This window comes from Prunus mume, linkage group LG7 (genome assembly GCF_029339155.1).
Source record: "Prunus mume cultivar Tortuosa linkage group LG7, ASM2933915v1, whole genome shotgun sequence".
Classification (NCBI taxonomy): domain Eukaryota; kingdom Viridiplantae; phylum Streptophyta; class Magnoliopsida; order Rosales; family Rosaceae; genus Prunus; species Prunus mume.
In genome coordinates this window covers 11,515,781-11,537,033 of record NC_142704.1, presented here as the reverse complement: position 1 = coordinate 11,537,033, position 21,253 = coordinate 11,515,781, and the positions used below count along the sequence as shown (strand labels likewise).

At 38.5% G+C, this 21,253-nt stretch overlaps 3 protein-coding genes across 3 annotated transcripts; 2 read left to right on the top strand and 1 right to left on the bottom strand.

The window, feature by feature from the left end:
* Positions 1-1,537: 1,537 nt before the first annotated feature.
* Positions 1,538-7,089, top strand: LOC103336606 (calponin-like domain protein). Its single transcript, XM_008239666.3, has 8 exons — positions 1,538-1,872; positions 2,032-4,238; positions 4,331-4,489; positions 4,614-4,793; positions 5,052-5,246; positions 5,541-5,639; positions 5,751-6,356; positions 6,496-7,089. Exons 2-8 carry the CDS (start codon positions 2,076-2,078, stop codon positions 6,853-6,855), a joined length of 3,762 nt encoding a protein of 1,253 aa, XP_008237888.2. The 5' UTR covers positions 1,538-1,872; positions 2,032-2,075; the 3' UTR covers positions 6,856-7,089.
* A 3,148-nt stretch (positions 7,090-10,237) lies between these two features.
* On the top strand, positions 10,238-16,658 carry LOC103336605 (Squamosa promoter-binding protein-like (SBP domain) transcription factor family protein). The gene is made up of 11 exons (XM_008239665.3): positions 10,238-10,868; positions 11,176-11,784; positions 12,049-12,242; positions 12,321-13,159; positions 13,288-13,362; positions 13,478-13,585; positions 13,670-13,787; positions 14,180-14,315; positions 14,398-14,542; positions 14,649-15,242; positions 15,429-16,658. Exons 2-11 carry the CDS (start codon positions 11,210-11,212, stop codon positions 15,855-15,857), a joined length of 3,213 nt encoding a protein of 1,070 aa, XP_008237887.2. The 5' UTR covers positions 10,238-10,868; positions 11,176-11,209; the 3' UTR covers positions 15,858-16,658.
* Positions 16,659-18,477: 1,819 nt separating this feature from the next.
* On the bottom strand, positions 18,478-20,126 carry LOC103336604 (Cysteine/Histidine-rich C1 domain family protein). Its single transcript, XM_008239664.2, has 2 exons — positions 19,708-20,126; positions 18,478-19,216 (listed from the first exon to the last, which is right to left on the bottom strand). The coding sequence occupies exons 1-2, from the start codon at positions 20,078-20,080 to the stop codon at positions 18,717-18,719; spliced, it is 873 nt and encodes a 290-aa protein (XP_008237886.1). The 5' UTR covers positions 20,081-20,126; the 3' UTR covers positions 18,478-18,716.
* Positions 20,127-21,253: the final 1,127 nt, after the last annotated feature.

The window sequence follows — 21,253 nt, the reverse complement described above, 5'->3', positions numbered from 1 at the left end:
GGGCCCTGTCTTCTTCTGTTGCAAGTGTCCGGTTTCAACACGTCTTTAAGGAGGCTAACTTCATGGCGGATGCGGTTGCAAAATTAGGTCGTGGTTTTTCTAATCAAGTTTTATGGGAGCTTGGACTCCCGTTATCTATTAGGACCCCCTTTTATTTTGACCTCTTCGGGCGCTCTTGCCCGCTAGGCTGTCTTGTAATTTTTTTTTTCCTTATAAAAAATAATAATAATAAAAAATCCTACATAATATGATACTATTTACTTTGCGTTATACTAGCACACATGTCCACACATGTGTCAATTGGTTTTCCCTTTTCTTTTTTTATTTTATTTTTAGAATTAATAAAAGATAACATGGGTAGTTATGTTCTATAAAAGTATGACATATTATCTGATTTTGTTTTTAATTTTAATTTTTTTAATATAAAAAATGTGAATTTACCATATTATCCTCGTTTAATTAATAATTTAAATACTTAATGTTTGAATTAACCAAGGACATTTTCTAGTATTTTGAATGTTTCACCATTCTCTGCATTTTGCTATATATATATATATAGATTTAGGAAATAATTAATTATCTTTATTAAAAATATTAGGGTATCCTACTCAAAAAATTAAACTTAAAAACTTGATTCTTAAAAAAAAAAAAAAAAATCAAATAGTGATTTTAAGATCTAAAAACTTGTTTGGTATTGAACTCCAAACTATTTTTAAAATCTAAAAAAAAAATTGAAATTAAAATAAAAATCTCAAATTGAAATTAACAAAAGAAAAGGAAAAATTTGTGTGGTTTCAATGGAAACCCTAGAAACCTAAAACATGAAAAGATTTTGGGTGGGGTCGGGTCAGACTAAGAAGGTAGTGGATGAAGGAGACCTTGACGGAGCTGCAAATGACGTCGACCCAAAACCACCAAGAGAGAAAGAGAGAGACATGAGAAAGAGAGAGACATATGAGAGAGAGAGAGAGAGTAAAAACTCTAAAATCTCTTTTTTTATTATTTTTTATTTTTTTTCAATAATGAGGTGTTTTTGAGTTTTTTTTAAAGTTTAGGTTTTAAAAAATGAACCTACTAAACGGGTTTTTTTAAGCTATCAATGATTCGATTCTCTTCAATATAACCAAAAAAAAAAGTTCAAATAGTGTCGAATTGAAGTGAATTGGATGAACTGAATTAGTAGTATACAAATTTCATGAAAAAAGAAATACTAGTAGTATACAGATTTCACGAAAACTAGTGATACATTATGAAACATGAAATAGTTATTTTTAACAGGTGAAATAATTGAATACATATTGAAAAGGGAAATGGACAGTGAATATTCAATATTGATAGGGAGGGACATACGGTGGGCGATGGATGAGGAAAAATAAAAACAAAAGCATGTGAGAAAAAAAGGAAAAACGCGTGGACGTATCTTTGATTTTTGAATCCAAATTAATTACTAACACAAGGAGCCGCATAAGGATTAAAGTAGAAGAAGAAAGCTACAATACAAATGGATTTGCTATTTAGTGAGAGTCTCTCTTTTCTAGTGACCAAAAGTTGTAACACAAAAACAAACATAACACACAATCACAAGTTCACGACACAAACTCTCTCTCTCTCTCTCTTCTCTCTTCCTGCTCTTCTTCCCTCGCCAGCTGTTTCTCTTGTTCCAAATCCAATCTACAATTTTACATCTCTCTCTCTCTCTCTCTCTGGGCTGTAGCTTATTTTCCCAATTCCCAAACACCCCTCATACATTATACAATACATACAAAGATTCATCCAGTCTTTAAAATCTACCACATTGATGTCGGTTGGCTGATCTAGCTCTCGATCTGCTCGGCTCGATTGCATTCACACCCGTTGCTTCGATCTGCACCGGTAAGTCCATCTGCTCTCCTTACATTAGATCTTGCACTGCTTTGACGCTTTCTTCAATTTTCATTCACTCTAAATTCTCAATTCAGTTGCTTTTAACGGAATTATAAATAGATAAATGAAAATTAACTTTGAAATTTTGTAACTGTGTCTTGGAAATAGATACATATCGTTGTGGTTGTGGTTGGATTTTGATTTAGATCACAATGACGGCAGAGGTGGATGTGCACCGCGATGCCTGTGAATCTGAGGTGTCTAAAGGTGAGGTTTTGAATGTGAATGTGAACGTGAACGAGAACGAGAACGAGAATGAGAATGGGAATGGGATTTCCAAGGACGACGCCGACTCCTCATATGTGTTTGTGACCGGAGGCGATGCCATCATATCTGAGGATCCTGGTGAGTCGTCTGATCTCAACGGCAGGGTTCAAAAAAATGGCAGCCTTCACATGGAGGTCAAGGTGGGAGAGAGTGTTTCTGATTCTCAGGAGGATACTCCCCAACCTCATTCACTAAACAAGGCTGCCGACGGGGAGATGACGATTGAGGTTGCAGAGTCCATTCCACAGAATTCTCTTACAAATTGTGATATTCAAAGTGACGAAGATCCGAAACTGGCCAAGGAGATGCCCGTGGAAGATGCTTCAAGGGATCTCGGCCCAGGGTCGAAGCATGATTCAATTCCAACGCCGCTTGATAAGCAAGTTGTGAGTAATCTTGTGTCCAAGGTAATTGTGGACGGCTTGCCTGCTTGTCCTGCTCATGATAACACTCCAGGAAATCCAGCTGAACAAAATGTATCTTCTGAAAATGGCCAAGCCTTGCCTGCCTTGGTCATTTGTGAAAAGGCCTCCTTCCAAGTTGAGAACAAGTTGGCAGCAGAAGTTGGCAATGGCACTGCCCCTGATCAAAATACTGAAGATGGCTTGCTTATTGTTCATGCTCAAGAGGGAATTTCAGAGCCCGTAGTTACAGATGACTTGGTTGATGCACCTGATGAGAACGGGTCATGTGAAAATGCTGAGAGTTGTGAGAAAGTGCCTACTGAAAATGGTGAAAGCTTTTCAACTGTTGCTGATAATGATACAACAGGAAATCCAGATGTTGAAAACGAGGTTTCTCTACCTACTGAAGATGTTTCAACTTGCACTGTTGATGATGGGATGGCAGGGGCTGATGCTGTAAACCTAAATGAGAAGAGCAGTGAAAGCCCTAGTCCTTGCCTTCTTGAGCATTCAAAATCAGAAATTGAAGCTGAGGGTGGGCCTGGTATAGAGGATACCTTGTCAAGTTTCCCAGTTAATGATGCAATGTCAGAACCAAATTCCAAATTAGAAATTGAACCTGAGATTGTGCCCATTGGGGATGATACTCTGTCAACTTGCCCAGAAAGTGATGCAATCTCCCAACCCAATTTAAAATCAGAAGTTGAACCTGAGAGTGCGCCCATTGTGGATGATACTCTGTCAAGTTGCCCAGCTAATACTGCAATATCAGAACCCAAATCAAAATCTGAAGTAGACTTTGAGAGTGTGCCAATTGTGGATGATACTCTGTCAAGTTGCCCAGCTAATACTGCAATATCAGAACCCAAATCAAAATCTGAAGTAGACTTTGAGAGTGTGCCAATTGTGGATGAAGCTCTGTCAAGTTGCCCAGCTAATGATGCAATACCAGAACCTAATTCAAAATCAGAAGTTGAATTTGAGAGTGCACCCATTGTGAGTGATACTCTGTCAAGTTGTCCAGCTAATGATGTGATATCAGAACCCAAGACCAGCCCGGGTTCTATTGGTTGTGAAGAAAAGATATCTAATGATGCCGTGGATGTAGATTCTGGGTTGTCAAATTTGGAGGCTGAATGTGCTGCTAGCCCCCCTTTATCTCTTGCTGAAAACAATTCAAATGAAGCTAGCTTGCCTGCTAAACCAGATGCTGATGACAAACCAGGGTCTGAAGTTCACAGTACATCTGTTCTGAGAAGCAGAGATGTTCCTGAAGATGATGGTACCACATCTGAATCCAGGATTCTGAACGACTCTTCTGAAGAGAGTGGCAGGCCACTAAATTGCAAATTGGATGATGTGCAAATTGATAGTGACATTAAACCGACATGTGAGGTAGTGGAGTCCACTGACGGAATTCACAGATCTGAAGCCTCAACATCTTCCCAGGAAGTTTCCACTACTGATGCTTTGGAAGGACAGAATAAAGGTGCTGAGGTAGAAAAGAGGCCGTTCTACTTCTTGATTAGGGTTCCAAGATATGATGACGAAAATTTGAAAGAACAGATTAAACAAGCTCAGTTACACGTTGAAGAAAAAACTAAAAGCCGGGATGCTATTCGTTCCAAAATCCAAATGGAAAGGGTGAGGAATCTTTTGGAAATGGCTTCAACTGTATTTTGTAGTTCGATTTTAGTATCTTCTCGCATTAACTGTTGGGGTTCTTTCATGGCCAGGCCACTTGTAAGGAGTATTTCGACAATTTTGAAGCTGCTAGATCTGAAGAGAGAGCTGCACGAGACCTGTTTAAGGCCAAACGCCTTGAAATGGATACTGTTCAATTAATGATTAACAAAGTGAAGAATGCCATGTCTGTTGAGGATATGGATAGCAAAGTAAGCGACTCGATTGTCTACCCCTCAACACTATTGATTGCTGCCATAGATTTATATAGCATATTTGAATATGTTTGTAAGTATTGAATGTCTGTAATTTTTTTTATCTTTGTTTCATGAATAGATACGCAATATGGAACATACTATGCAGCATGAGACCCTGCCTTTGAAGGAAGAAAAGCAATATATTCGCGAAATCAAGCAAATGAAGCAACTTCGTGAACAGCTCTCTTCTAGCCTGGGTAAGCAGGATGAAGTTCAACAAGCTTTAGACCAGAAAGACCATATTGAAGAGCGCTCAAAGGTAGTGTTTTCTAATTGTTTGTTATTTTCTATTTCTTATCTAGCCAGTATGGGGGATTGTTGTGTTTAATTGTTCATATGGTGGTCATCATGAGATCTAATTCACTTAGAAACAACTAATCACCTTCGAATTTTAGTATACATTTTCTAGTAACCAAAAATAGAGATAAGACTGTTTGATACTGTAAGAGTTAGACAAAGTCTTGTCAGTGCCGCAGATGAGCTGTTCAGTTATTTATCTGATTTTCCATTATTACAGGTTCTGAGGAAGGAGATGGATCTACTCAGAAACAATCTTCTGAAAGCAGAGACAGTCACTCAAGCTGCTAAAAAGAAATTTAATGAAGAAAACAATATGCTGAATGAATTACTTTCTCAGTTTAGAGCTGCAGATGACATTCGTCAAGAAGCATACGCACATTTACAGAGTCTGAGGAAACAACAATATGACAAGGTGTTTGTATTCCCTAATTGCTTATTAGGATTATACTCTCTCTCTCTCTCTCTCTCTCTCTCTCTCTCTCTCTACACATGCACACACAGACAGACTGTGGAACATGTTTTACTGTTCCTTGTATAATGTCACATGTAGGGGGACATGTTTAAGGTTGCTTATACATGTTTTTCCAGTTGATAAGTCATGTTTTCAATTGTACAATGCCTTTATCTCTTTGTTGCCTTCACCCTTGAAATAAATAGATGCAAATTTAGAAAAGAAATACTAACCCCTTATTCCTTGAATCTGCAGAACAAATATTTTTGGAGGTACAAGGATGATGCAAAGGTTGCTAATAATTTAGCATTGAGTGGAGATAGGGAACAACTGCAACATTTTTGTATCAATCAGGTTAGCTCATGGAGTCCTGTTTTGTGTGTGCGTGTGTGTTCCCCAACCTATTTTGTTGAAGAATCTGGAAAAACAGCTTATTTGTGCATTGGCTGAAACTCAATTGTTTAGGTGGAAACGATTATGGAACTCTGGAATAAAAATGATGATTTCCGTAAAGAATATGTCAGATGCAACAACAGGAGTACATTGAGGAGATTGAGAACCTCAGATGGGCGCTCACTTGGTCCTGATGAGGAGCCCCCTATAATACCTGATATTGTTAGAGCAACCAAGGATAATTTGGCAACAGTGCTTTCTACTCCTGAACAAGCAAAACGAGTTGCCCCTGTGGAATCTGAAAAGCCAGATGACAAATCTGAAAAGCCAGATGACAAATCTGCAAAGAAGGTTGGTCAGCCAAAAATTGAGATAGCTAAAACCAAGAAGCCTGTGAAACCTGCTTCATCTGAAATTAGCCCAGCAACTGCTTCTGGAAGAAATGAGATTGAAGATGAAAAAGTAGAAGAACCTAAACTAACAAAGGAGGAAGAAGAGTTGGCCAGAAAGGCAGAGGAATTGAGAAAGGAAGAAGCAGCAGCTAGGTTGAGAGAGCAGCGTAGGCTGGAGGAGAAGGCCAAAGCCAAGGAAGCACAAGAGAGGAAGAAAAGAATAGCAGAGAAGGCCCAAGCCAGAGCTGCCATAAGAGCACAGAAGGAAGCCGAGGAGAAAGAGAAGGTAAAATTTCATCACTTTCTTTTCAGCTCTATAAACTTCTCATAGGCATTGTAGACTTAGGCATGTGGATCTCTGTTCCACCTGATGCAATATTCTTGCCTTCTAAGTATTGGCCCTGCACGACTTGTATCTTTTGCAGGAAAGGGAGAAGAGGGTGAAGAAGAAGGAAAGAAAGAAGGCAACTACAACAAAGGCCACAAATGGTATTAGTGAAGGAGAATCTGCTCCAGAACCAAGCTCAGAAACCCCAACTGAAACTCCAGAGCAGTCTGAAACTAAAGAGAAACCTATCACAGTAACAAAGAGGTCTCAGAAATCATCGCAGTTCACAAAGCAAACCAAGGTAAAATCCATCCCTCTGCCTCTTCGCAACCGCAGTAAGAGAAGGATGCAGCCTTGGATGTGGGTCCTCCTTACAGTTCTGGTTGTCTTGGCCTTGTTTTTCTTGGGCAATGGCGGCAGCTCCCATTTTAAATCTCTGCTTGATAAGTTTTTCTGAATACATGCACGTATTTAAGTAGGTATTGAACAGAGTTTGTTGGGACATTCCCATAATATATAGGCAAATTCTTTTGTGCCCATCTGGGGATTTGTTTTCCTCTTGGTTTGCATTTAAGTGGCTTTTTCTTTCACACTGATATAGATTGGTTTTCTTTATATATGCGTGAAGAACAAAATGTCAAAAAAGAAAAAAAGGAACATTCAGTATGGTAATAAATATTAATTATTTTTAGTTTGTTTTTGTCTGTGTTATCTCCATGTACGCTGCTCAAATTACATGAATGCTGTGAGTTTTTTTGCATGAATATTGTTTTTATTGGCGTGGAACACAACGATTAAAGAGCAGAGCCCTTGTGAATATCTCAAAAAAGAGACTAAAAAGGTCTAAAGCTACTCCTTTTAACTTGCACTTTCTCATGTTATGACCCCCAATAACAAAATTGAACTTTCTATAAAAATTCATACTCTCCAAACATTTAATGTATATATGCAATGAGCTTTTATTGAGGGATCTCTCAAATAAACTTATTTGAGGGCACTATTGTATGGCCCATTCCGTATTGTATTTTACTAATTCAAACTGTTTATTTTGTAGATTTTCATTCAAAGATTATCTCTATAAAAAAAATCACTTGAATCCAATATATATTTGAATTGATTTTATGGTTTTTATTTTGGAAAATTTTAATAAAAAAGAGTATGAATTGATTTTATGAGGTTTGAATTAAAAATATATATTTGAAAAATTCACTCAAATGCCACTATTAATGTGTGTAACAAATATTCCTACTATATCGACATGATCTGGATATGATGATGATATTATCCTCATCAAAACTTTGCCTTAAAAAACTCACAAAGCATCAATATATTATTAAAATGGAATGTTAATAATATATAGATACACACACACGCGTTGGATACATTGGGGTGTTGCCGACCAGATGCATAGTAATAGTTAGTGCTGTATGAGTAGAGTAGAGCTGGTCTGACTGATTCCCATCCCACACGTCGCTGTATGAGTCCGGACCGGACGCTGAGACTTTTCTTTTCTTTTCTTTTTTCCTTTTTGATTTTATCAAAGAAAAAGGAGAATTGAATCGTTTAATTCTTCAATTCAAAGACGCGCGCATTAGGCAATAGGCGGCAATAGGCAATAGGCAATAGGCCAGGCATGCCATCAGAACCGGAGGAGACAATACTTTACTTGTCCATCTTTATCATCTCAATGACACACCTTTCATTCAGTCATTGAATCGAGCTAACTAATTTCTTAATTAGTTAGTTAATTAGATGGCTAATGTGTGAATTCAGCCGGATAATTCGGAGCAAGACTTGGGCCGCACTTACATGCCAACGACACCAAGGGATGCGGTTGCGGCTTCTTCTTGTGTTATCTCTCTAGTATATACAGAGGGCTTCAATTGAGAGGTTCTTTAAATTAGTTTATTTGAGTGACATCTTTGTAGGGCTTACTTTTTATTGTATTTCATTAATCCAAATCGTCTATTTTGTAGATAATTATTCAAATATTATCTCTACAAAAAATCACTTGAATTCGATATCATTTGACTATCCAATTAAGTTATTGAAATTTTAGTACTTTTTTGAAATACCGTGTTAATTGATTTTGTAAAATACAATTGGATATCGAAACGGTTTTCGATTTGTCTAATTTTTCACAAGAATAATCTATGAATATAGATCTAAAAAATAAATGATTTGAATCATTGAAAATAAATTCATAGTGTACCCAAAGGTGTCATAAATTTTTCTGCTCCTCGTGGGGGTGGTTGGATCTTGGATTGGACTCGTGTAGGAAAAATAAATGAATCCAACAATGCATGCCCACACCACATATTCACAGAATAATGAGTTAACGCCCGAAGACACAGTTTGCAATTTGTTTGCATGGAATGGACTGGAATGAATGAATCACTTTCGTATTTTTTTGAAATGACGAATGACCAGTAAGTACTTGTGTATGCATTCCAGCTGGAACGTGGCAGACATACAAGTACAATTACAACACATACATGCATGAAGGATCCAAACTTGTGTCATCCCTGTTGTTTTTGACTTGAGTCATCGCCCCAACTTGTGTGAGTAGGTGATATATTTTCCAGGATAATCTAGAAGGCAAAGCCAAGACGTTAACCCCAGAATTCAACTGCACAGCACTTAAGGAGAAATGTTCATACTTATGTAAGTTATCAAAATTGAAAAAGAAAACAACTTTTATTATATCTTTTGTGGAGGAAACCTGCGTTTGAATTCATTGGCCCTTCCCATTTTATGCATATTCCTACTATCAGAATACTATATATTCTCTTTTCTTCATGAAATAAAATGGGGTCTTGGTGTGGGTTCTGATTCCCTTCTTCTCTCTACACTAGTATTTTGAACGATGCGTCAGTTGTTACAAGAGTCAAGCAGATCTTAATAGACAAAATTCCAGCACCTGACTTCGAGTGCGAACTCAGGAGGTTGAATCGGCTGCATTTGTCCTTTTCTGGAAAAAATTGTTGAATTTAACTTTTCATATTTGTCAACCAGGTGAAGGACATTAACTTAGTTTTCAACAAAGAAATAAGACGTCAAATTAGTTTACTATTCTAGAAGTAACTAGTTTGGCGATGAAGTTAAGAATATTTATTATTGTCATCACATCACATTCACACAATTTCATTCACATCACGTATACTGTATACAGTAACAGTGGTTAGTTGGGAATTAGGAAAGTGGACTGGGAATGGAATGATCTGGTCTGCCTGCCGCATGCAAACCATGGCCCCCAGGTCGTCCCCTCTACAGCATAAGGCTAGTTTCGTAAATTGCTACTTATACGGAATTCGTCTGAACCCCCTTCCCAATCCTCATCTCATCCCAATCCTCATCTCATCCCAATCCTCATCTCATGTGATCTCATTTACGAGAGACATTACAAAAAAGTATGGTAGTACAAACGCGCAGTGTTCACATGTTAGAATAGACATGAATATATCTATTGATATTATGGCCGTAATATCGTTCAATTCTATAATTTCTTTATCTATAAAGTCGAACAGAGAGAGAGTTAAAAAGGAGGATGATAAATAATATTTTTGGTCCTAAGATAAATAAAAATTGATAGTGTTGTTTTTATTTATGGTTCACCTTACAACACGGAGCGCGAGTGAGCGTGAAAAAATCGTCATTGCTCTTTACGCCTTTGGACTTTCCTTATATCCACATAAAAAAATAAAAATGTTGGGAAAAATAATAATAAAAATAAAATAGAAAAATGAAAAAAGGTAGTTCATCAGAAGACGATAAAATAATGGTTATAGTACATTAGTACATTTGAGAAATACTAATAATATAGGTGGTGTGGTGTAAGCAAGCAGGAAAGGTCTTGGATTCTTCGTTTGGTCCTTGGGGCGGCCCTCAATTCCACCCCAAGGTTGCTCGAATTTACGCTTTGCTGCCATTCACCGAAAGAAAAAGTTTGTTGCAAGCAAGGACAGGGAGAAGAAGAAAAAAAAAGTTAGGGACTTGGAGTCTGGAGAGAGAAAAGTAAAAGAAAAGTTTGCGCAAGACACAGAGAGAGAGGGAGAGAGAGAAGACAAGAGAAGAAAAGAGAAGAGATTTGAGTTTGTTCTCATCAGCTGGATCTTCAGATTTGCAGCTGTTAACGGTTTCAGATTTGGTTTGTTGTCGGACGAAGACGCAGACGCAGAATCAGTCTTTTGATTTCTTCTGTTATTGTTTCTGCGATTTACAAGAGAAGCAGCAGCTAGCTACCTAGCTTTGTTGGTATTGCTGTTTTTGTGCTGAGATGACCAGTCAAAAGAAGAAGACTCAGAACTTGGATGACATTTAGATCGGACTTCGATCGGAGTTAATCTAAAACGAAGAGCGTTTGGTTTTGATTGTTCGTTCTCAGTGACAGTTTTTCAGTATATTTCTCTGGAGACGCAAAGTGAAGATTTTGGATAAAAAGATGTGGATAGATTGTAGATTTCTGTGAAGGTATGCAATTTATTTCGCTAAATTTTTTCCGATTTGGTATGCAGCAAGCTTTGCTTTTTATTCGCCGACTCACACACCTATTTCTTTGAACTAAGCTAAAAACAGAAAATAAAAATAAAAAGGTTTCCGTCAGATAAAAATAAAATAAAATTAGGAACTACTCAATCTTTGCGTGAAACTTGCGTGCATGACTTGAAATGATTTGTTGTGTAGGATGAAGGTTGATAGTTTATGGTTTGTAGCTTTTGAGTTGTGAATGATTTGTTCAAAGCAGTTATTGACTTTGTCCAATTTTTGTGCTGCCTAGAATTTTTTGTGTTTTGGGTTGTCTTGAATCTGGGATGGAAGACGTTGGTGGCCAAGTTGCTGCTCCAATTTTCATTCATCAAACGCTCTCGGGCCGGTTCTGCGATGTGCCGGCCATGGCGAGGAAGCGCGATCTCCCTTATCAGGGCTCCAATTATCAACACCCTCACTCGCAGCAGCCGCGCTTCACAAGCGCAGGGAACAACTGGAATCCTAACGTTTGGGACTGGGACAACGTGAGATTCGTTGCCAAGCCACTGGACGCCGAGATGCTGCATCTGGGTAGTTCCAGAACAGAGCAGGGGAAGAAAGAGGGAGCTTCCGGGGCTGTGAAGAACACTGCGGAAGATGAAGATGATGAGAGCCTTCAATTAAATCTCGCGGGGGGCTTGACCTCTGTGGAGGAGCCTGTGCCCCGGCCCAACAAAAGGGTCCGCTCTGGATCTCCAGGGAATGGCAGCTATCCTATGTGCCAAGTTGATAACTGTAAGGAAGATCTGTCGAATGCTAAGGACTACCATCGCCGGCATAAAGTTTGTGAGATTCACAGTAAAGCCACCAAAGCCCCTGTTGCCAAGCAGATGCAGAGGTTCTGCCAGCAGTGCAGCAGGTTAAATATCCAGTCCTTTTGCCCTCAATTTCTTAGTGATTGTATTTGTCTCTACTGATTTCCTGATTTGATTTCGCCCATACCAAAAGATCCCTCAACTTATAGATCGTTTTAGAAGTTCTCTTTATCTATTATTTTGCAAGAAGTTTGGTTTACATAAATGGAAAAGTTTTTTAGTTTGTTTTGGTTTCTTTCTATTTCCTTTTCCTTTTTATGGGGCGATTTTGCTTGCTCTAAAGTTGTAATCTTTGTTGGTTGTTGCAGGTTTCACCCCCTTTCAGAGTTTGATGAAGGGAAGAGAAGTTGTAGACGGAGACTTGCTGGGCATAACCGGCGAAGAAGGAAAACCCAACCAGAGGATGTTACCTCACGGCTCACTCTCCCAGGAGACGGGGATAACAAAAGCATTGGAAATTTGGATATCGTCAACTTGCTAGCTGCTATAGCTCGTCCACAAGGTAACAAGACTATGGTTGAGTTCATTGATGTTATCTCTCCAGTGGTTCGTTGCTAAATTTATGTACTTAAATTTATAGGGAAAAATGATGTCAGAAATATCAACTGCTCATCAGTACTGGACAGAGAGCAGCTCCTTCAGATTCTTAGTAAGATAAATTCATTACCTTTGCCAGCAGACCTTGCTGCAAAGTTGCCTAATCTCGGAAGTTTAAATAGGAAAGCTGTGGAACTACTTGCTTTAGATCTTCAAAACAAATTGAATGGAAGAACATCTGCGTCAACTGTTGACTTGCTTACTGTACTATCAGCTACTCTAGCAGCTTCTTCTCCTGAAGCTCTTGCAATGTTATCTCAAAAGAGCAGCCAGAGCAGTGACAGTGAGAAAACTAAGTTGACCTGCTCTGACCAGGCAGCTGGTCCCAATTTGCACAAGATACCTACACAGGAGTTTAATTCCGCTGGGGGAGAGAGAAGTAGTACTAGTTACCAGTCTCCCATGGAGGATTCAGACTGCCAGGTTCAAGAAACTCGTGTTAATTTACCTTTACAGCTATTTAGCTCTTCACCTGAGAATGATAGCCCGCCAAAACTGGCTTCTTCTAGAAAGTATTTCTCTTCTGACAGTAGTAATCCAACCGAGGATAGGTCTCCTTCATCTTCCCCTCCTGTTGTGCAAACTCTGTTTCCAATGAAGAGTATGGCTGAAACTGTGAAGTCTGAGAAATTGTCAATAAGCAAAGAGGTTAATGCAAACCCTGACTCTAGCAGGACTCGTGGCTGTAACATGCCTTTTGATCTTTTTAGAGGGTCAAATAGAGGCGCTGATGCTAGCTCCATTCAAAGTTTTCCGCATCAAGCTGGTTATACTTCTTCTGGTTCGGATCATTCACCTTCTAGCTTGAATTCTGATCCTCAGGTACTGATGAATTACAACCTTTTGCTTTATATCTGTACTTTGGTTTACTTCAAGTCTGTATGTGAACCTATTGGATGTTGGTCTACCAGTTATTGTGGGATTGAATTGATTGTATTGTGCCTTGACAGGATCGCACTGGAAGAATATTATTTAAACTATTTGATAAGGATCCAAGCCATTTACCAGGGTCATTGCGGACACAGGTGAAGAGTTTATGGTTCATTTTGACTCACTCTTGTTGTTTCGATTGTCATCATAAACTTGTAAAATTTATTTTTCTGGTATTATCTTACACTGTTAGTTTCTCTATTCTCTTAGATATACAATTGGCTTTCCAACAGTCCATCTGAAATGGAGAGCTACATAAGGCCTGGTTGTGTGGTTCTATCAGTTTATGTGTCAATGTCGTCTGCTGCCTGGGAGCAAGTGAGTGAATTGTTGTAATGCGGATCAGCAATTTTTTTGTTAGTTCTTTTGCTGACAACTTGTAGGGCATGTTTATTATTTCAGTTTGAAGGAAACCTGGTTCAGCGTGTCAGTTCTTTGGTTCAAAGTTCAGATTGTGATTTTTGGAGAAGTGGGAGGTTTTTAGTTCATACAGGCAGGCAATTAGCATCACACAAAGATGGTAAGCACTATTCGGTAGTGGTGGTTTTTGATTACTTTGTTTCGTGCTGCTTTTGGGATTGTTTTCAACAAGGTGCTTGCACTTTTTGTTTCTAAAGAGCACCTAACTGAGTGATTCTACTTATTTTCAGTAGCTCTTATACAATTGGAGAAAACACTTCTTTAATAACTTTTTCTTCAGCAAGCTTCTTAAAAGCCATAGCAATCCTAAGATGGAGTATTATTCTATTCACCTTTAATTGTTGATGTTTTCCAAAGTGGTTTAGGATGATATATACTGCATATGAATTGTAGGAGAGAGTGGTTTTATGCAGTCAAATATAAAAGTATGACTTGTGCGTCATTGCCTTGTAATTTTCTCCTGAGTTTTGTTCATGTGGAATCAATTTTCAGGAAAGATTCGTATATGCAAAGCCTGGAGATCATGTAGTTCCCCAGAGTTGATCTCTGTGTCCCCTTTGGCTGTTGTGGGTGGGCAAGAAACCTCTCTTGTATTAAGGGGCAGAAATCTGACTAATCTTGGCACCAGGTAAGTACAAATTTCTTTCTGTTTGAGATTCTTATGTTAATTTCTTCTCTGTTTCTGAAAGTGTTAGTTTCCAATCGTGCAGGATTCATTGCACATATCTGGGTGGTTACACATCAAAGGAAGCTACGGGATCAACATATCATGGAACAATGTATGATGAGATAAACTTGGGCAGTTTCCAAGTTCATGATGCATCTCCTGGTGTTCTAGGTCGCTGTTTCATAGAGGTAACACTCTAAAGAACAATTGATTTGTTTTTAATTGTTGTTTTGGAAATCTGAAGTAGAATACTTAATAAGTTTGTGTTGTACTGACCTTTGCTAATATAAACAGGTGGAAAATGGTTTTAAGGGCAACGGCTTTCCGGTGATAATAGCTGATGCTACAATCTGTAGAGAATTGAGACTCCTTGAGTCGGTGTTTGATGCAGAAGCAAAAGCATGTGATGTAATTTCAGAAGATGAAAATCGTGATTATGGACGGCCCACGTCAAGGGAGGAAGTCCTTCACTTCTTGAATGAGCTTGGGTGGCTCTTTCAACGCAAAAGGATCTGTTCAATGCTTCAAGAGCCCCGTTATTCACTTGACCGTTTCAAATTCTTACTGACATTCACTGTTGAGAAAGACTGTTGTGTGTTGGTCAAAACTCTTCTAGACATTCTGTTTGAAAGAAATTTAGATGGTGATGGGCTGTCGGGAGAGTCATTGGGGATGCTGTCAGACATCCAGCTTTTGAACCGGGCAGTAAAAAGGAGGTGTAGGAAGATGGTTGAGTTGCTTGTTAATTATTCTGTAATTAGCAGTGACAAGAGATATATTTTTCCACCCAATCTTTCTGGACCTGGTGGCATGACACCTCTTCATTTGGCTGCTTGTATGTCGAATACGGATGACATGATTGATGCTTTGACAAATGACCCGCAGGAGGTAATAAAAAATAACTGTTGGCTCTTTCTGTGGGTTGCTCGTCCAAAGTTGTTTGAACATAATGCCTGATTCCATTTTATAGATTTTGATCGTATGCTTTTCTGATGGATGCTAACTTATTATCAGTTTTACAGATACGCTGACATAGATTATGATATTTCCTTTTGTTTCACCTTTTCCCTCTAGATCGGATTGAACTGCTGGAATTCCCTTTTGGATGCTAATGGGCAGTCTCCATACGCTTATTCTCTGATGAGGAATAACTACTCGTATAACAAGTTGGTGGCTCGTAAACTTGCTGACAGAAGAAATAGTCAGGTTACTGTGACAATTGGAAATGAGATAGAGCAACCTCAGATGACTATGGAGCTGGAGCATAGGACAAGTACTCGATTCAGACAAGGTAGTGGATCATGTGCCAAGTGTGCAATGGCAGCATCAAAATACAGGAGGAGGGTTCCAGGTGCTCAAGGCTTGCTTCAGCGCCCTTTCATTCATTCTATGCTTGCCATAGCTGCTGTTTGTGTATGTGTCTGCCTGTTCTTGAGAGGCTCCCCAGACATTGGTTTAGTTGCTCCTTTCAAGTGGGAGAATTTGGATTTCGGCACAATTTAATCTTTTTATAGGATAAGAATTATGGATTAAGAGAAGAGCAGCGAACTTTGGGTTGATGGGCACCTTCCAGATTAGCTTGCATGTCATGATGCAAATCTGGAGAAAAGAAAGGATTTGTGCTAACAACCCATTAAAGAGGGAACCTAGGGGTTGGGCTGGGGCTGGGGCTGTGATGACAAGTCTGATAAGCAACACAATTCTGGGTCAGCAGAGGTATTTGGTGATTTCGATGCTGCATGTTTATTTCTAACAGATCTGAGATTTGGGCAATCTTGGGTTATGGTCTTCCTTTTGCTCATTTGCATTGGAAATAGGTGAATTTCTTTGTCTTTCTCCCCTTTAAACGTAGAAACTCTTCCGCTTTCAGAGACCCCCGCCCACATGTAATGTATGTATCATGTTGGATGCGATGAAACAATGGAGATGGGGCAGATGGTAAAATCGTTCATGGGAAGCATGGAAACGTGGATGAAGGAAAACTACTGGAGACCCGAAGAGAGAAAAAGTGAAGGTGGATGAAAACTAAGCAGTTATACCGTAATTAGAGGTTTGACATGGTAAAAATATATATGGGTTTTCCCTTCTAGATTTCGTTGCTATTTAATTTATGGACACAAGTCTTTAAGTTATTTGTGTATTGATTTTGTCACTGTAGAGTTGATCTGTGGAGGATCAATCACAGAGAGGACAATTTCATCATATGACAGATTTTTTTTGCATTCTAGATTTTATTTTCATTTTTTTGGTGTAAATTTCAAGAGATTGATATTATTTAACAAAGCTGTGAAGGCGTTCTCTTTCTTCTTTGACTTTGCTTTTTTGATGGGGACGATTTTGGTTGCAAAATCATATGCTAATTGCTAAATGTAGACCGACTTTTAAGAGGTACAAAAAACTATAGGATCGGTATTAGGGATGGGTATCAGTCTGGCCGAATTGATTAAATCAATTGCTGTAAATCGTAATTACTGGTTTAGTATCTTTTTGACTAAGAAAAAGTCAAACTTCAAAAATCAAATCGGACCATATATGATTTGATTTGGTCGACCTAAATTGAAGTGGACTGTACTTGTATATTTGTTTATTTATATTTTGTTTTGTAAGTAGTCCTCTAATTAGATAATAATTAGATACGAATATTGAATTTGAAGTTTGATGAACTTTTGGAGTAATTAATATTTGAATTGTAGCTTTATGATCGTTTATGGTATGTTGAGTTTTATGATGGTTTTATACGGCATAAAATGGAAAAAATATGTTGCAAGTTGTGAATTTTTGGGCTTGTAATTGGGCTAACAATGTTGAAAAATGCAAAAGGAAAAAGAATTAAGCTTAGGCTCAAATTGGCTGAATCAAACCACCTTAAATTAATTTGATTTGGTTCGGTTTTCTCAGTGATTATTGTAAAAAAAAAAGAAAAAAATGGGGGTTAATTATAATTTTGGTAATTGGGATTTGGCTTGAAATAATTTTAGTCACAGCGATTTCAATTTTCCCGTTATCATCACTGTACTTGCAGTCGTTAACAAATAAGGTCACTTCTCTTAATTTCGTCAATTTAATTGCACTTGCTAAATGCGTGTAGCGGTAAAATTGTATTTCCACAATTTAAACAATTAATAAATACAATGAAAAAAACAAAACAAAACAAACAAACCACCGAGCCGTTTCTCCCACCCCCATCCACCATCCCTAAACCCAAATCCTTCCTCATTTCTCTTCTCTCTGCAACCAACCACCCCACCATCATCCATAACCAAACAAACCCACCCACACCCCAATCCACCATCCAAATCTGAAGCAGTGATGGCACAAGTGGGTAGGTAATGGCTCTCTCTCTCTCTCATCGCCCCCAAGCCCAAACCTATTATGTCTGCAACTGATCTTGAATCTTTAATTGTACTACTGGCTCCAAAGCCTTATTCTTTCAAATCCAATCACAGCCACACATCTCTAATGAAGACCCCACAATCCATGTAGCGTCTCCAGTTCTTGAAAGCACACCCATCTCCAAACCCCAACTCTGCCGCAAAAGAACCACCCAGTTGAAGTCCTAGCCAGAATTCGAGATTACTCAAGTCGAAAAGAACCACAAACAACATTGGTTCTATAGATCAATCCTCAAAAGCAGAGCATTCGTGTCCATGCCGATTTCGGGTACCGAGATTTCACTCTCAACGAGGTTTCTTTATAGGAAGAAGATGATTTGGGGTCGTTTTACAACAAGTTTGTTCAGTCCAGGATTGACAGTGTGAATTTGGGTGAGAAATGTACAATAATGATGTACGGTCCTACTGGTTCAAGCAAGAGTCGCACCATGTGTGGGTGTTGCAAGCAACCTGGGATTGTGTACAGGTCGCTGAAATACATTCTTGGCGATGGTGGATTTTTTTTGTTTGGGGGGGGAGTGTTTGTGTGCGCGTGAATCGAAGTGAGCCACACCATGCCTAACTTCTATCCTGAATTCTACTTGGATGCATCCGTCTCTATCAGTTAATGAAATTGCTTATTCTGGTATAGACAAAAAAATACGTACCTAGCTACATGTGTAGATCTACATAATGAGACAACATGATTAAATTAATTAAGCATATATATATATATATATAAATCATCATAATTTACATAAAAAGCAAATATTCTTCACTCCCACGCGCACGCGCGCACGCGCGCACACACATATATATCTGAGCCCATCAGCTGTTTACAGTGATATTAATCAATCATAATAAACATATGTGGTAATAATAATTAATTCATTTATATAGACTCCACAGTCCAGGGCTTCATCAATATTATCGTGCATGCCATTCTTCATTATAATATTATAGGGTGGTGAACTGAAGCATGTAGTTCCACTCAGTTGTTGTTGGATCTGCCATTGGCTCTTCCTGATCTGGCAATATTTTCAACAAAGGCTTCAGCAACTCCTTCCCCAAGCCCCTCCATGAGGCCGCCGATGAATTCAATGACGACTTGGGATGCAAGGCGAGCAGCAGCCCCGAACACACTTGGCTTTTCTCGGCCTTTGTGGCCATTGTCATGAAGCCCATTGATCATGTCCTTAGCACAAACTGCATGAACATGGTAATTGCAGACGGTGCAGTGGTACACTCTCCCTGACCTCTTCCTTCTACATTCTCCACAAACAAAACTACTGCTACTATTAGGGTCGCCGTTTGATGATGACGTTGCTGGCAAAAGCCTGAGGGTATGAGGATGGGTTTGCAAGTTGATTTCTGAAGACAGCATAGCACAGCAAGGATGCATCTGGAAGCTACATGTGCTGCATCTGAAAGCATAGCCTTTGGCGGGCTTGTGGCAAACATCACACTTCGATTGTGCAATTCCTCCTTTGACTAATTTCATAATTTCCAAGAAATTAATATTTCAGTCATCATCAGAGGTATAAATACATATAAAAGGAAATATATACGTATGTACAAAGTAATGTTCTCTTGCTAGACATATGCTTATATGTTTTTTATTTTATTTTATGAAATGGGGGGGATAAACCCCAACAACAACTACAAAGCAAGAGAAATCTGACGAGAGCGAGAGACCCCTAAGAGGTCATCTACCAAAGCATCAATAGCCCACACAGGAGCATTATCAAAATAACAAATCTTATATGTTGCTTGTGAATATATGAACCTCATATTCAGGTCTAATCAATGGTTCAGATTCACAGTCGACTAATATATATATAGATTTAGTAAGAGAACATTTACGCGTATGTATGTATAACTAGCTGACTAGCTTGGATTTGTTTCAAAATGAACTTGGAAAGCTAGATGATGAAATAACTTTGATATGCATGCCACATGTAAGTGTGAGAAAGAGAATTCACCTGATTTAGAATACAAAACAAGTTGGTGTTGGAAGTGAAAGGGGTGGCTATTTAGAGCAGGAGGAGCCAAGGCACAAAAATCATGTAGCTGAAAGTTACATTGCTGGCAGACGAACCTCTTGCCTGCACCATACTCTTTGCAGCCAGCACAGGTGAAAAGGTCAGGTAGGTTAACTTGGGACAGAGGATGCTGTGGGTGACCGAAGTGAAGCATCTCCTCCCCAAATATCAGTTGAGGAGAGGTGGGGAATTCGACCACAGGAGACTTTCTAGGGACAAATTCTGTGGGTTGCTGCATTGATTCTGACCTCTTAAGGAGAAAAGTTCTTGTCTTCCTCAAGGGTTTATTATTGCTTATCATGGTTTGTTTCATTTTTCTCCCCACTCTGCTCTAATTCTCTCGTTTGGTGGTGGGAATTGCAAATCAGAAGGAGAATTTATGCTAAAAAAGTTGACACTGTTTGGGGAACAATGTAGAAAGAAGATGCCATTTAGACACATTGAATAAGTTGCATCTGATAATCATTGGATCATTACAGTTTCCTTGGACAATAAAAAAAAATTACTGAACAGAAGAAAGAGATGAGGCACCACGTAAGTCACCCAATCTATATGTATTGTCCATGTGTTATGTTTTAAATTTCACCTCACGTGAGGTGGCGTGTGAGAATGTGAGGAAATGTTCCACATTATAAAATGAAGGGACCTAGCATGAGCTTATAATTAAGAAGTTGTGCTACTATAATTTGGGTTCTTGTTACAATCTCTCTTCCACCCAAAACAAATTGGTAATGGGAGTAGTAGCACCAACTCTTTATGAGACAAAGTTTTAGATTTCATGAAGAGAAAGATTAGGCAATAAGTATGGATTAAATATTGATCATGTGAGTAATTATGTTCATAATGATAGAGATGTGGTGCTCCTTTCTGAAGGCAGCCTCGATGGCTACGATAGTAAACAAAAGTTGTGCACACACCCAAGGACACCAATTAAACAAAAAATAAAAAAATAAAAAGTTGCATATATAGTCAAGGTTCCATTCAAAGTCACCAACAAAAGGAAAAGAAGTAAAGTTTATTAAGTTTAGGGTCCAAAACACGATATTAAATCAAAGTATTTCTGTAGCAAAAAAGAAGATACCGTCGCACCAAAGTCAAGGTGTCTCTTTAAACTTTAGCCGGGGGCAATTGCATGTGATAAGTAAGAAACTTTTCCCACAGGTTCTTTCTTCGACTTTCTTGTCCCAAACAACTGTATAAATGTGATATGATCCAAAGAGAGTTGTAATATTCGATGTAAAAGTGCAATCGAAGAAAATTTTGCTTCCTAATTTGAATTAAGTTTTCTCAGATTCATCAAGGATGGAGATGGGCACTCAAAATTTTATTTTTCTTTCTTTTAGTCCCATCTCTTATTTTCTTTGTTGAGTTGTAGAGCATCTTACGACAAATATTAAAAAGGATGCCTTTTTCTCAATTTCTTCACGGAGTCAGTCAGTGATGCCTGATTATTAGTTCGTATTTAGCAAGTGATTCGTTTTGATTG